This window comes from Bos mutus, chromosome 9, assembly GCF_027580195.1.
Source record: "Bos mutus isolate GX-2022 chromosome 9, NWIPB_WYAK_1.1, whole genome shotgun sequence".
Taxonomy (NCBI): Eukaryota; Metazoa; Chordata; class Mammalia; order Artiodactyla; family Bovidae; genus Bos; species Bos mutus.
This window is the reverse complement of record NC_091625.1, coordinates 40,093,305-40,109,381: the sequence shown is the minus strand read 5'-3', so window position 1 is coordinate 40,109,381 and position 16,077 is coordinate 40,093,305. Positions and strand designations below refer to the sequence as shown.

The 16,077-nt window shown below is 36.5% G+C and overlaps 2 protein-coding genes across 4 annotated transcripts in view; one reads left to right on the top strand and one right to left on the bottom strand.

Moving 5' to 3' along the window:
- The window catches only part of METTL24 (methyltransferase like 24), a 164,798-nt gene that overhangs the window by 13,411 nt on the left and 135,310 nt on the right, over positions 1-16,077 (bottom strand). Inside the window, exon 6 of one of the 3 annotated variants that reach the window (XM_070376473.1) lies at positions 7,220-8,284. The exons of the other annotated variants lie outside the window; for them this stretch is intronic. Within the exon in view, the coding sequence (XP_070232574.1) occupies positions 8,213-8,284 (72 nt within the window). The 3' untranslated portion in view covers positions 7,220-8,212. Of the gene's footprint in view, positions 1-7,219; positions 8,285-16,077 lie in introns of those variants that run through there. 3 annotated transcript variants of the gene reach the window in all.
- The window catches only part of CDC40 (cell division cycle 40), a 47,780-nt gene that overhangs the window by 29,570 nt on the left and 2,133 nt on the right, over positions 1-16,077 (top strand). Inside the window, exons 8-14 of the mRNA XM_005890228.3 lie at positions 244-318; positions 2,502-2,547; positions 5,327-5,428; positions 6,446-6,561; positions 7,066-7,199; positions 12,356-12,432; positions 15,032-15,176. Coding sequence (XP_005890290.1) covers positions 244-318; positions 2,502-2,547; positions 5,327-5,428; positions 6,446-6,561; positions 7,066-7,199; positions 12,356-12,432; positions 15,032-15,176 — 695 coding nt within the window. The remainder of the gene's footprint in view (positions 1-243; positions 319-2,501; positions 2,548-5,326; positions 5,429-6,445; positions 6,562-7,065; positions 7,200-12,355; positions 12,433-15,031; positions 15,177-16,077) is intronic.

Genomic DNA, 16,077 nt, shown 5'->3' with positions numbered 1-16,077 from the left:
GATTGACTCAGAATTCCCCTGGGTGAGGGAGCCACTGATGAAGGTTCAAAAAGGCTTGAAAAGCTTAGTGTCAATAAGGGCTGCTCTTAGAATACTTCTGAAGGTTATTCCAGGGTATGAATTTTAAAATGAAAAAAAAAGTAGTAAATTATGTGGTTTAAAAATACACTGTCTTTCCCTTTTGTTTAATTTTAGCTGAGCTTTGGAATGCTTCTGATTGATAACTGCAATACCTTTTTACAGGGCGTCAGTGCAGTCAGATTGTTTCCTCTCTCTGGCCATTTGTTGCTCTCTTGTTCCATGGACTGTAAAATTAAGGTGAGTTTTCAGTAATAGAGTAGAAGTGCTACAAAGCTAGTGCTTTGGTTAAATCTATTTGGTTAATTATAAATAGATCTGAGTTTGTTAGGCAATTAGAGGCTAATTATTTTCTCTTAAGCTCTGTGAATGCAGCAGTTTATGCAGCATGTTTATGAAATATGTTGATTCAGATATGGCTTTGTAGTCCAATTGGCTAGGCTCTTTGTAAGCTTAGATAGCTGATTAGAACATAATCACTCACGTTAGCTTTAGGCACATGAATATTTAATCACCAATAATGCATTTTTATAGAGGTGTTGGATATGTAACGGAGTTCATTTGTTCCTCAGTACCTTAGAGGTAGAGAGGATATCTGATAGAAATCCCATTTTTAGAGAGTAAATAATATAATTCACTCTTTTTTTCTTCCAAATGCTGGTAGCAGAATTGCTCCCAGCCTCTTTTCCCACTTTATATAGTCTTGGGAAGGTCTACCTTAGTTGATGTTCAGCAATAGTGTGAGGTAGAAAAAAAACTCAGTTGCCAATATATGTCAATTTGATATGGGAAAAGCCTTTTAAAAACTTAAATCTGGTCGAATGGTTTTTATCTTTTATATGTCTTCTGTGTCCAGATCATTATACTGGTCAATAAATATCAACCCTATAGTGGTCTTGGAAAGTTGATTCATGAAAATTTTATCCTTTGTAAATAATTCATGGGTAGTAACAATATATTAATATAAAGGGAGCATTTTTTTATGAGAGCAACAATTTAGGCATTTGTCTTGACTTAGTGGTTTAAAATGACAGACCAGCAGCTTGGAGTAGCAAGACTCATTTCCTTTAACTTTCAATTTATACAGACTGTGTTAATTGAGATTAAAGCCTTCTATTTGCCTAGTTAGACCAGCATAGAATTCAATTGAGTTCATGTCTAGGTACACTTTTTGTACATTTATTAGGTACCTATTATTTACAAGGGACTGAGGATAAAAAATTACTTTGGCACTGTTCCTGCTGTTATGGTGATCATTTCATTATGTTGTAAATGATCCGTGTAGAGGAGGTGTTCTGATTTCAGAGAGGAGGCATACTCCACCAGGAAGTGTAAGTAAGGGATGGGTTGGGGGGAGTGGACACAGGGAGTAGAGTATGTCTGAGAGGAGTAAATAGAATGCATCGGTATTGTGTGTGCTGAAAACTGCAGGTTCTGAGAGGCATAGAGTGACTACAGTCATAACAGGGGACCAGGTCCAGGCGTGTTTTCCTGGTGTGCTGCGGGAACTGAGGCTTTACCCTGCAGGCACTGGGTAGCCAGGAAGTGCTTTCTGTTTCAGATCACTAGCAGCACTGTGTAGGACTGGATTTGAGGCAGGCAAGAATAAAGGTAGTTTCAAAGCTGTTGTATTAATTCGCTGTAGATGTAATGAGATCTATGAGCTTGTTACATTTTAGTCTAGATTTTCATTTTCATAACAGCTTTTAGTATATGTGCTGCCAAAGCAAGCACTCATAACAGCTTTTATAATAGTTAATACTTCAGAAGAGTTTAAAAAAAAAAACTTTTCACTACCAAAATGTTATAACATGGCAGTTTTAATAACATTTAATTCTTTTAAAGCTAGTTTATAATATTACATAAGTAGAAACTTTTCATCACAGAAAATGTCAAATAGAGAAAAGAAGAAGAAAATGAAAAGCACCTGTATAAGTTCCATGTAAGTTAAGTTCTCTTAATTTCAGAGTTTGAAGTGTTTATACATCCATGTGCACGAGTATATGTGTAATCCAGATAGTGTAACACAGACTAATAGCACCAAAAGTGAAAAAAACAAAAAGTGACAGTGTTCGTCACTCAGTCGTGTTTGACTCTGGCCCCCATGGACTATAACCTGCCAGGCTCCTCTCTCCATGGAATTCTCCAGGCAAGACTATTGGAAAGGGTTGCTGTTCCCTTCTTCAGGGGATCGTCCCTACCCAGGGATCGAATCCAGGTGTCCTGCATTGCAGGTGATTCTTTACCTTCTGAGGCAATAGCACCAAACAATGTGTTTAATGATATGTAATGCCTTGGTTAAGTTCCCTGTACACACACATAGCTGGCGTATGACTGTTGTTAGTGGTTAAAAGTTGTCATTTTATCAAAGCCTTGTATTAAATTTAACGTTTCTATGTGTTGGTTTTTTTTTTCCCCTCTAGCTATGGGAGGTTTATGGAGACAGGCGCTGTCTGCGAACATTTATTGGTAATATTTCTTTTCTCTCTGGCTATAAATCTGTTCGGAAAGACTTTTTAAACTACAGTAACATCATCAACAGTAATTTTACTACTACTGATTTTGCTGCTGATGTGAAGGAAAGCCTTAGCAGACTTGAGTGAGTCTTGAAAGAGGGGTAAGTCTCCCATGTAAGCAAAGAACTAGGAAGAGAGAGCAACAGAAGAAGCAGAAGTGATATGAGAACTGCATAGCATGAGGAATACAGTGAGCGGGGAGAAAAGCAGTGGAGATGGGCAGAGTGTGAAAGACCTTTGGTCTGTCTTGGGGGTCTTTGGAAGCCAACAACTGAACAGCTCTTGCAGGAAAGCATCATGATCAGATTTGAAGTTTACAAAGATCACAATGGCAGTATAGAGGATATTTTGGTGGGGCAGACCTGGAGACAAAAAAATGATTTACAAAGTTATTTCATTAGTCTGGATTACAGATGATGAGAGCCAGAACTAAAGCAGCAGAAAGAGAGGAAAGGAACAATGAAGAGTTAAATAAAAGCAGTGGCTCTTAGTAACTAGTTCAGTTCAGTTCAGTCACTCAGTCGTGTCCGACTCTTTGCAACCCCATGAGTTGCAGCATGCCAGGCCTGCCTGTCCATCACCAACTCCTGGAGTTCACCCAAACCCATGTCCATCGAGTCGGTGATGCCATCCAGCCATCTCATCCTCTGTCATCCCCTTCTCCTCCTGCCCCCAATCCCTCCCAGCATCAGAGTCTTTTCCAATGAGTCAACTCTTCACATAAGGTGGCCAAAGTACTGGAGTTTCAGCTTTAGCATCATTCCTTCCAAAGAACATCCAGGACTGATCTCCTTTAGAATGGACTGGTTGGATCTCCTTGCAGTCCAAGGGACTCTCAAGAGTCTTCTCCAACACCACAGTTCAAAGCATCAATTCTTTGGCACTCAGCTTTCTTCACAGTCCAACTCTCACATCCATACATGACTACTGGAAAAACCATAGCCTGGCAAAGTAATGTCTCTGATTTTGAATATGCTATCTACGTTGGTCATAACTTTCCTTCCAAGGAGTAAGCGTCTTTTAATTTCATGGCTGCAATCACCATCTGCAGTGATTTTGGAGCCCCAAAAAATAAAGTCTGACACTGTTTCCACTGTTTCCCCATCTATTTGCCATGAAGTGATGGGACCAGATGCCATGATCTTCGTTTTCTGAATGTTGAGCTTTAAGCCAACTTTTTCACTCTCCTCTTTCATTTTCATCAAGAGGCTTTTTAGTTCCTCTTCACTTTCTGCCATAAGCGTGGTAGCATCCGCATAGAAGTGAGTGTAAAAAGAGTGAGGTGGAAATCCAGGTGGCTGGATGAATGGTGGTGCCATTCATCTTAGGAAGATTATAAGGTTTCAGACTCAGGGAAATTGAGCTGCTTTTGAGATATTGAGATGAAAATGTCTTGTAAGCAATTAGATAGCCAGATGTTGAGCTTTCAAGAGAGGCCAGGAATTGGCAGCAAACACAGGTAAAAAGAAAAGGTTGAGAGAACTCCTTGAAGGAAAGTAGACCAAAAAGAGGACAGCTTTGTGGCAGACTAGCCTTTTGGTAGATTGTCTTTGTCAGATTTTGCATGAAGACTGGTTACATTTCCAATTTAACTATACCGAAATTAAACGGTATTTGAATTATATTGGCTCTGTTTTTAGATTTAAGTGGGAGTCCATTCTGTAGTGCTTTGTTACGATTTTAGGGCCTCATTGCACAAATAAATACTGTCCGAGATGCCAGGGCAGCCCAGAAGACTTTTGGGAAGGCTCTCGGCAGCATACAGGAATGTCTCCTGTGATGTAGGGGATTTGGTCCTCGTCTGTCCCCCCTGCTCTTGCTGCTTTTCACTGGAAAACTGAAAATTCCTACTTAGAAAGATGATAACAGCTCTGACCAGGACTCCTGCTGTAGGAAAGAATGCCTGCTTGCCATGACGAGAGGTCAGCAGTGGTGGTGGTGATTTAGGGCTCCTGTTGACCATTTGTGCCATGCACATTTTGTACAATTGTCTTGGTCATAGTGGGATAGTAAAAAATAGGAAAGTTTCTGCTTTCATTTAGTCACATTTTATTTACCCCTATAACTTTCAAAAGAGTTGATTGGTCCAGTAAGATTGATTTCTAAGCAAAGCACCTTGAAATAAATTTATTGTCAAATGCCATTTTAAAACTAAACGTAGTTAATATTTGTTTTTAAAAACGTTTAGTCTATGAGATGCTGAATCCACTTCTATGAAATTCAGTAATATAATCCCAGAAATACACAATTATTGAACAGAGGCCACAATTTTCATGAACATCAGCTTTAGGTCACTTTGTTTTCACTTCCAGCTTGGCTAGTAATTTCAGAGTGAACCTTAAAAATGTCACCAGTCATTTCTCTTTCATTGGCAATAATTGGACTGTTACGTTTTCTTAGATTCTTGACCAGTCATCAGCTTTATGTATTATATTATTAAGAGAGTGCCATGAGAGACCTTTTAAAACAAAGTTAGATCTTTTCTCTTGATTCTTACTTAAATGTTATGCATCAGAATCACCTAAGGAGCTTTTCAAAGGGAGGGAAAACACCTACATTCTGTAGCCCACACATAACATATTCTGAGTCAGTAAATCAGGAGGTAGAGTTCCAGTGATTTTGACTCACAGCGTGGCTTGGAAGACACTATTTAATGCTGTTTGTCTTATGATGCTTATGTTTTAAATGAAGACTCTTCACCTCACTTCCATTTCTATTGTCTCTGCCTTTAGGTCACAGTAAAGCTGTTAGGGACATCTGCTTTAATACTGCAGGAACACAGTTCCTCAGCGCAGCTTATGACAGGTATCTTAAGCTCTGGGACACTGAGACAGGTAAGAGCTCACTTATACTAACACATATTTACCTTAGAAATTAGTTCTTTTAAATGGAACAATGTGAGTGGTCTTCTGTGCCAAAATGGTACCTTCTCTAACTGCTGATTCTCATATCATTGGCCATCAGCTAATACCACAAAATGTATATAAAGTTGAAACTGAGCTGTAAAAGTAGCTCTTTCAGTATGAAACTTCCTTTCCATGAAATACAGTTTATAAAGCAAATATATTGATATATAAGGAAATTTGAAATTTTCCATAGACTATGTATTTGATCTTTAGGTTATCCCCTACATAACCTACCATGCTGCATTGTACAATAATAGAAGCACAATAAATACGTGATGAACAGAATTAAATTTAATTGTCCCAATTAGTTAAAATGTAGGTCTAAACTTCCATGGGCAGATTGGTTTTATATATTCACAGATGTACTGATTACATTAGCACATTGTGGCTAGTGTGATTTTATATAATCAGAGAACCATCTTTCATCCTACTGAGTTTTAAGGATAAAGAAAATAGCTAATAGTTACTAAACACTGTTTACCAAGCATTATACTAAGCACTTATATGCAGTATCTTGTTCAGCCCTAACACTATCACTCACTATGAATTTAAATATTGTTATAGATGAGGAAACTGAGGCTTAAGAGGTAACTTTTCCAGGGTTACACAGCTAGTAATGGTCAAATTGGATTTAAACCAACATCTTTCTAATGCTAAACCCCATACTCTTAACCTCTTCGGCAGTGGTCTTCAACTCTTTACTGCATGTTTTAATTACCTGGAGAGTTTTGTCTGCTCTGCAACTGATGATACAGATTTACTTTTGAAAATATTATTTTTAATCATTAAAAATTCATGGAAAGGAACAATGTAGTTTGCAGTAAAGAACAAACAGGCTGCCATTTCTCCAGTTTATTAGCAAGTGATCTCTAGATCTTAATTCCAAGGTTGTCTTTAAATGGTCAAATTTATTTTACCTACTTTAACTTGGGTCTTTGGTTTTAGGACAGTGTATATCAAGATTTACAAACCGAAAAGTACCCTATTGTGTCAAATTTAATCCTGATGAAGATAAGCAAAATCTGTTTGTGGCTGGGATGTCTGATAAGAAGATTGTGCAAGTAAGTCTTTTCATAATATTTTTATTAAGATTCCTGAGCTTTACATTGTATCAGGGACTGGTAAGGAATATTAACTTGTTTAATGTTTGCTACTTTTTAGGGTCTGCTGATGCTCTAGTCTTAGCAGAAAGCAGTAAATGTATAAAAAGATGATATTTGGGAGAATGGCATTGAAACGTATAATATCATATATGAAATGAGTCCCCACTCCAGGTTCAATGCACAATACTGGAAGCTTGGGGCTGGTGCACTGGGACGACCCAGAGGGATGGTACAGGGAGGGAGGAAGGAGGAGGGTTCATGATGGGGAACATGTGTATACCTATGGAGGATTCATGTTGATATATGGCAAAACCAATACAATATTGTAAAGTTAAAAAATTAAATTAAAAAAAAAGATGATATTGAGATTTCTTTTCCTTCTCCATTTATCATTATTATGACCTTTGCTTTCATAAGTCTGCTCTACTTCTGTCTTTGCCCTTTCCTTTATTTGATATACAGTGGGACATTCGAAGTGGAGAAATTGTGCAGGAATATGATCGGCATTTGGGAGCTGTCAACACCATTGTTTTTGTCGATGAGAATAGGAGATTTGTAAGCACATCTGATGATAAGAGCCTAAGAGTTTGGGAATGGTGAGTTTTTATCAGTAAAAATCTGATTTATATAAAGCAAACAACTTGAAATTTTGTAGCCAAAGAGAAAGCCTGATAATACACAACAATCTGAATATTTTCACAACTGTGGTCACTGGCCTGTCGATCAAATTGTTTTAACTATTCAAGTCTCCAGAATATGAAAATTAAAGTTTAAGCACACTACTTTTCATAGTCTTTAACCTATCTAAAGAATATGTATTTTGAGTCATTTTTCTAATACTAATTAAAAGCTTATATAGTGCTGTCTTACATTCTTTATTAGGTATTTTGTTCATCTTTGCAAAAAGTAGGGATGATACACATATAGACTGTATTGCTTATGCTAGGGATTGCGTATAAGATCCTATCCTTAGAAAATAAGAAACTATTTTAAAATCTCTTGATTTTCTAAACATCTGCATTTTGATTACTCAAAAACTTGCCCTAGGTCATCATCCTTATGTCCTGCTGTTCATAGCCTATAATGGTAGAATACAAATGTTTTACTTGTAGAGTATAATCAGAATATATTGGTTAATTATGCTTTCCTAGAGGGAAAAAAAAAAACAGTTTTCTAAAGTCAAGAAATAATAATGTCACTAAGTATCTATCATAGATCATGTTTTATAATCGATTTTCAAAGTAGTACATAATAATCTTTTTGTCAGAGTGAATGTTTGGTTGGAACCCAGCTTGTTTTTATAGTTACTTATAAGACATAGCCGAACTGTGGCTACAGCCTTCAAGGACTAGAAAGTGTCTTTCTACCCCCAGAAGTTGTTCTGCTGTAGGAAGTGAGATGTCTTCAACTACAGGCATCAGTTTCCTCCGGAAACTGAGTCTGTTTGGGGACCTGTGAAAAGTAAAAATTAGTCGCTCAGTCGTGTCCACCTCTTTGTGATCCCATGGACTGTAGCCCATCAGGTTCCTCTGTCCTTGGGGATTCTCCAGGCAAGAATACTGGAGTGGGTTGCCATTTCCTTCTCCAGGGGATCTTCCTGATCCAGGGATCAAACCTGGGTCTCCTGCATTGCAGACAGATTCTTCACCATCTGAGCCACCAGAGAAGTACCTGAGCACATCTGTAAACACATCAGGACAGTTTGGGTAATTGAAGACTTAATGTAATTTAACTTCAGTTTCTCCCACACTCCCTCCACGTTACCTCCAATTAATGGAGAGTTGACTACTATATACATAGTCTTAGCATTATTCTTAAAGTCTTAGCATTATTCTTAAGGTCCATGATTTGAGACTATCTTTTAACTAAGATCTCTCCTACTTCAGAAATGATGTTACATGCTGAGGACCCGATTAAGACATCATTTCATATGGGCCACCTTAGACCATTTGTACAACAAAGTAGTTAGTTTAGCATACATATAACTGTTTTGTTTTTATGTACTCTAACAGTTTGATTATATTTAAACTTTCAGGTGACTTTCAGGTGTTTGTATCTTTGGATGGTATTTTCAGCTCCATTTGAAAATGTGAAGTAGTATAAAAGAAATTGTTAACTGTTTAAATGATACACACCAGTTACAGGGGTTTTAGAACACTTGTGAGTGTTTCCTAAATTAGAGCATTGGTGAGCAAAATATTTTGATTAAATTAAATGTTAACAGACTTTTTTCCCTTCTCAGATATTAAGAAATACTCCTAAGAGTCAAAATACTGATTCATTATGAATGATGACATCCTATAGATTTCAGTTCAATTCTCACTTGCTGTTAGAGCCTTCCTAACCAATCCTCACATGAGATTAGGTGCCTCTTCGCTATCATCCCACACAAACAACCCTTTGCTTCCCACAGCTTTTTATTAATAGTGCTTGCTTATTTATTCCTCTTGCTTATTTATTCCTCTTTTTTTTAATGGGGCGTAGGGTATATATGTATTTTTTAAGTATAGTTTATTTACAGTGTTGTATCCTGACAAGTTCTTAACCATGAGAGAAAGAACTGCCTCAACTCGCCATCTGCCTCCAACACCAGCACAGTGCCTGGCACAGACTAGATATATAAGAAAATCATTATTGTCATAATTATTAATGATGTTATATTTATTGAGCTCTTTCTGTGTCCCAGGCACACTAAGCATTTTGCCTGAACTATTTCATTTAATGGGCAAGTAATCTTATGAGACAGGTATATTTGCTTTTCCTGTTTTTTAGATAAGAAAACTGAGATATATTATTAAGTAATCTGCCCAAGTTCCCAAGAAACTTGAAAGAGCCAGAATTTAAAACTCAGATCAATCTAGTTCTAGAGATTTTCTCTTCTGTTTTTCTCCCCAGTTTTATTGAGGTGTAAGTAAAATTATAATGTATTTAAAGTGTACAACATAATGATTCGATATACAGTGTGAAAGAATTAATTAACTCTTTCACACTGAGTTAATTAACATATCCATCACCTCACATATTTACTTTTGTTTGGTGAGAACACTTAGTTTGTACTCTCCTAGCAAATTTCAGTTATGCAGTACAGTATTACCAATAATAGCCACCATGGTATACACTAGAACATCAGACCTTATTCATCTTACAGCTAAGAGTTTGCACCCTTTTGCTAGCTTTGCCTAATTCCTACTCACCCCTCCACCCATCCCCTGGCAGCCACCATCTACTCTCTATTTCTGTGAGTTTGATTTTATTTTTTTTAAAGATTGCACAAATAAGTGATACCATGTAGTATTTGTCTGTCTCTGTCTGACTTATTTCACTTAGCATAATATCCATCCTCCTGGTTTATCCAAAGGAAAGTTGGTTTTCTTAAACAATATCATACAAACTAAGCCTGTTACACAGTTTTAAAGAAGAACAGGAGATGTAATTAGATATTGAGCATCCTGTGGTATCCTATATCATGAGCTGTCATAGGCATGTTTTCTCCCAAAGGCATTTATTTTTGTTAAAAGAAAATTTCAGAGGTTGGCACTACTCTTTTATCTTTAAAAATGTCATACATTTTTGTTAGGTTTTTTTTTTTTTTGATGATGATTTCATTTCCAAGCTGAAGATTATTTGTAACATGCTGTGCTGTGCTTGGTCACTCAGTCGTGTCCTACTCTTTGCAACCCCATAGACTGGAAGCCGCCAGGCTCCTTTGACCATGGGGATTCTCCAGGCGAGAATACTGGAGTGGGTTACCATGCCCTCCTTGAGGGCATCTTCCCAACCCAGGGATTGAACCCAGGTCTCCCACATTGCAGGCGGATTCTTTACCAGCAGAGCTACCAGGGAAGCCCTGTTTGTGGCATATTCAGTTCAGTTCAGTTTAGTCGCTCAGTCGTGTCCGACTCTTTGCGACCCCATGAATCGCAGCACGCCAGGCCTCCCTGTCCATCACCAACTCCTGGAGTTCACTCAGACTCATGTCTATCGAGTCAGTGATGCCATCCAGCCATCTCATCCTCTGTCATCCCCTTCTCCTCCTGCCCCCAATCCCTCCCAGCATGAGTCTTTTCCAATGAGTCAACTCTTCACATGAGGTGGCCAAAGTACTGGAGTTTCAGCTTTAGCATCATTCCTTCCAAAGAACACCCAGGACTGATCTCCTTTAGAATGGACTAGTTGGATCTCCTTGCAGTCCAAGGAACTCTCAGGAGTCTTCTCCAACACCACAGTTCAAAAGCATCAATTCTTCGGTGCTCAGCTTTCTTCACAGTCCAACAAGCTTATTATACTGATTTATAATTTCTAATTAGAATACAGTATTATTAAATAGAACTACACCTAGCATTTTTACTAGTAATTATGAAGTTCGTAGGTGTTCAGATTGTTTATATAGAGAATCTCTTGTTGTAGAGCTCATTGTATCAGGAGTCCTTGAAATAAAGGATCTGTTTAAATTTTTTTGTTTACTTTTAGTAAAACATGGATTGATAATGAACCTGAAGTATTGTTAATTTAATTTACAAAATGCTCTTATTTTTTAAAACCATGTTATAAAATTATCAGCTACTAATAATAAATATGAGAAGGGAAAAGCAGTTGAACCTTTTTAAGATTAAGCTCGTCTCAATATATTTGGATCATTTTGAAGTCACTTCTCACTGTTATTTAGAGATATAAAGGGTTTGAGATTTGATAAATCTTACTGTTCCTCAGGTTATACCAGAAAATATTTTCCTCCAACAAAGACTGTGACAGAAGTTTTTTCTAGTTGTTTACTTCTTCTGGGGTGATAGATGGATACAGAAGATCCTTACTTAAAAGGCATATTATTATTATTGTCTTTGTTGTTTTCTAATTAATCAGTCTTTGAACTTGAACCATAGTTTGAAATTGAAATTGGTGCTTTATATTCCGTATTATTCATCAGATTACATTCCCCACACATTATTAAAAAAAACATTTCTGATGTCTCATGAAAAGCAGCAAGATCAAAATCCTTCAGAACTACTGAATTTTTTTTTTTTTAATCATGGAGAGTATTAAAAATGAAAAGACACTTAGAACTTTGGATGGTTTTAGATTTAGGTTTTGAATTTGACTAGTTTTGAATTTTTGTTGTTTTCATTTTATTCTTTTTTATTTTGTAATCTTTTATTCTCATAAAAAATGTTTAATGTTTTTTCTCCTACACTGTACACATTTGAAATACTTTACATGTAAGCTGAAAATAGAAGATGTCCAGGTGCTTAATCTGCCAGAAATTATGAGATTTCTGGATGGGCTCGGCCTGCTTGCAGATCCCTGTGCGGCTTTGCCTACCATCTACTTGCACTGCTGAAGGCTCTTTAGCATTTGAACCTGCTTGCAGAGTGCCGAGTTATGGTTGATTGGCGGGTAAAAGAATACTTCCGTGCAGGCTTGCCTCAGACGTCTTGCTTCTGTCTACCATGGTACATTTTTAGATGAGTTCATTATTAGAGAACTTATAATAACAGATTATTTTTTAACATAAAGGGAAAAGTTAAAATCAAATAGCAGTAGAAAACTAAATCACTGACACTTGTAATTATCATGGAAAGTCATTTGTATAAGTAAAAGCTTTATAATAATAGAATGTCGTTTCGTGGTTTTCCTTCCTCCAGGAAGTTTCATGAAAGTTTAAATATATAATTTCAAGAGCATCTCTTTGTTTCAGAGATTATTCTAAAAGTACTTTTAAAAGTTACTATTCTGATATGTTATTTTTAATTTTTAGGGATATCCCTGTGGATTTCAAGTATATAGCAGAACCTAGTATGCACTCAATGCCTGCAGTGACTTTGTCTCCAAACGGTGAGTTAGTAGTTACAGTGTTTTTAAATGAGCTTCTAAGACACTGTGTGATTTTTGTTTTCAAAAGAGCCTTGGCCATTCCCTCCTGGGGGAGGTCTGTCACAGTGCCATACTTGTATATTAGAAATAATCACTGATTTTCATGTATGAGTCACCTCACCCATTCTCTTGTTTTTTTTTAAAAAAGGTAAAAATAAAAGAAACAATGATTTGCAACATTGCCCAAGCATCTAAGGATTTCCATCTGAGAATCAGGGTTTTGGGTTTGTTTTTTTTTAATAATTCTTCCAACAGAATCATGTTCAGCAACTCATTTAGTGATTTACTGTGAGCTCTTTTTCTTTTGGGGAATAGGTAATTTTGTTCTGGTTCCTTATATGAGAACACCTTAGCAATTCACCATAAAAGATTTTCTCAGACAAAAATTAAAAAGATAAGTCTGCTTAATACTGTTTTCTACTCAGTAACTCATGGCCTTTTAAGTATGAGTACTCCAGATATACTGATATAATTTTACATGAGGATATTAAAGTGGAGGACCTGATGTTTGGGCAGCATGGTCATCAAAGCCACTGTTAGCTCATGTAGCTGCTGTGAGAATAGAGCAAGGAAGAGGGAGCAAGAGTTTGCTCTTCCAGTCGAAGCATCTACCATAGGCAAATCGGTGGACAATTGTCAAGTGTCCTGTGATTTTTATGAGAAGAGCAACCTCACAGGGTGCTGTTCTGATAATCACCATATTGTATACAGTCACATTTGTGCACCTACATTTCATACAGTGTATTTTTAAACCATCTGTCACCAATACTGTGCCCATCTTGAACAAGGCCACTTACTTAGTCTGACTATGAACATTGTTAGGGTCATCCTTTATAATGTCTATAACATATAGGATACAAAGATACTTCAGTTTAGACTCTAGTGGTTTTGGTGAATCCTAGGTAGATGAAAGCAATGTGGCCTAAATCAAAAAAAATGGGCAGAAGACCTAAATTGACATTTTTCCAAACAAGACATACAGATGACCAATAGGCACATTAGAAGATGCTCTTCATCACTAACTATTTGAGCAGTGCAAATCAAAAACTACAGTGGGGTACTACCTCACACCAATCAGAATGGATGTCATTAAAAAGTCTATAAATAATGCTAGAGAGGGTATGGAGGGAAAGGTGACTCTTACACTATTAGTGGGAATGTAAATTGGTACAGCCACTATAGAAAACAGTATGAAGTTTCCTCAAAAAACTAAAAATAGAGTTGCCACATGATTCAGCAGTCCCACTCCTGGTCATATACCCAGACAAAACTGTATTTTGAAAAGATTCATGCACCCTTGTGTTCATGGCTGCACAATTCCCAAGGCATGGAAACAGCCTTAATGTCCATTGACAGATGAATGGATAAAGATGTGGTACATATATACAATGGAATACTACTCAGCCATAAAAAGGAATGAAATAATGCTATTGCACAGAATGGATGGACCTGCAGATTATCATGGGCTTCCTTGGTGGCTCAGTGCAAGTTCAGACTTTGTCAGAAAGAACCCCTGGAGAAGGAAGTGGCAACCCACTCCAGTATTTCTTGCCTGGGAAATCCCATGGACAGAGTAGCCTAGTGGGCTACAGTTCATGGGGTCTCAAAAAGAGCTGAACATGACTTAGTGACTAAATAACAACAGAGATTATCATACTAAGTGGAGTAGGTCAGAAAGAGAGAAACTAACACTATATGATATCACACATATGTGAAATCTAAAATAGAACACAAATGAATATATATATATAAAACAAAAACATATTTTCAGGTATAGGGAACATACTTGTGGTTGCCAAGGGACATGGGGGGAGGGTGTTGGAGTCTGGTATTAGCAGATACAAACTATTATATAATAGAATGGATAAACAATAAGGTCCTCTATATAGCACAGGGAACTATATTCAATATCTTTGATAAACCATAATGGAAAAGAATATATGTTTATCAGTCACTTTGCTATATAGCAGAAATTAAATGCTACATTGTAAATCAACTATTACTTCAATAAAACTTTTTAAAAAAGCATTGTGTTACTACAGTATTACTAAAATTGTTGTACTTAATTTTTTTTTTATTAAAGTTACTAAAGATTTTTTTTATCATATCTTTGTACAGTTTTATTTAATAATCCTAGGTTTTCTCACCTGGAGTTCATCTTTCCTCTTTCTGTAGTTAACACAAATAGTCTTTCTCTCTCCATGGTTCTATTATTTATATTTATTACAAATTCATTTCATTTCTTAAAATTTAATTTTGTTTTATTAATGCTAAACTCAGGAAGTTTTTGTATATCCTTATTTAAACAGAAGAAAGCTTTTATAGGAAAAATGCTAAATGATACAAGATTTTATGAGCAAAATCCCTTACTCTATTAAATACAAATATTTCTCACTTTCAACAAATCTGTAACACTTCACAGGCAGTATGGTAAATTTATTTTCCTATTATTATATAGTGGTTGGAAACAAAATAATATTAATGACTGAACCTACTTAAATAAAAGTCTTTTTAAATTTTTCAGTCTTCCTCTAAAATGTCTCATTTATTGAATTTACAGGGAAATGGCTAGCGTGCCAATCAATGGACAACCAAATCTTAATTTTTGGAGCACAGAACAGATTTAGATTGAATAAGAAGAAAATTTTTAAGGGCCATATGGTAGCAGGCTATGCTTGTCAAGTAGACTTTTCACCAGACATGAGGTAAGTTTAAACTTTCTCATTTATTCCCGTATTCATATATGATGATATGAACTACTACTATACAAATAGCAACACTGTACAAATCACTTTTATATATGTAATTGTATGAGAATTGTTCAGATTGTCTAAATGCCAGATAAAAGACAAGAACAAATTAAGACAGTTATATTTGGCGCTTTTTTTTTTTAAGTTCTTCAGTATATCTCTCTATATTGTTAGTTCTGTGCCCTTTAAGCACATAATGAGTCCCTGTCCATATAGGCAATATCTTTCTTTCTACTCTTCTAAGCAAGGCTGAGAGGACTATAATCACTATATTGCTATGATTCAGTGAGCCCCAGAGGAATTAATCCTGTATTGTGGGGTTGAAGTTAACAACTTCACTACAGCTTTTCTGTGCTAAAACCTCAAATCCAGCCTCTGAATGTTTCTCAGTCACACTAGATTTTTGAAGCCTAGAGCCTTTCTAAGAGTGAAACTCTGTATTCATTCCACTGTTGTTAGCTAAAATATATGGGTGTCACTAATTCATAAATTCCTGTAACCTTGTATGTTTAGCCTGGTAATTGGCACTTAGACTCCTACCTTTGAATGAGTATTGGACATATTCAGAAGCTTTTGGAGCCAAAAATAATTACAAAGATGATAGTTGAATGAGCCTACATGTGTTTGCATGGTCTACATGTGTGTGCTTGGTCTACATGTGTGTGCGTGGTCTACATGTGTGTGCACGGTCTACATGTGTGTGAAATTGACCCCCTTACACTGTTTCTGACTGTCTTAGAGAGTGATTGTGATCCTGCATTCACTGTGGCCCATGGGTCTCCCACTTTTCCAAGTTGAAAGTAATTTTTCTGTCTTAGACTGGTCACTCAATGGGGAGGTTTTTTGATAGAAGATT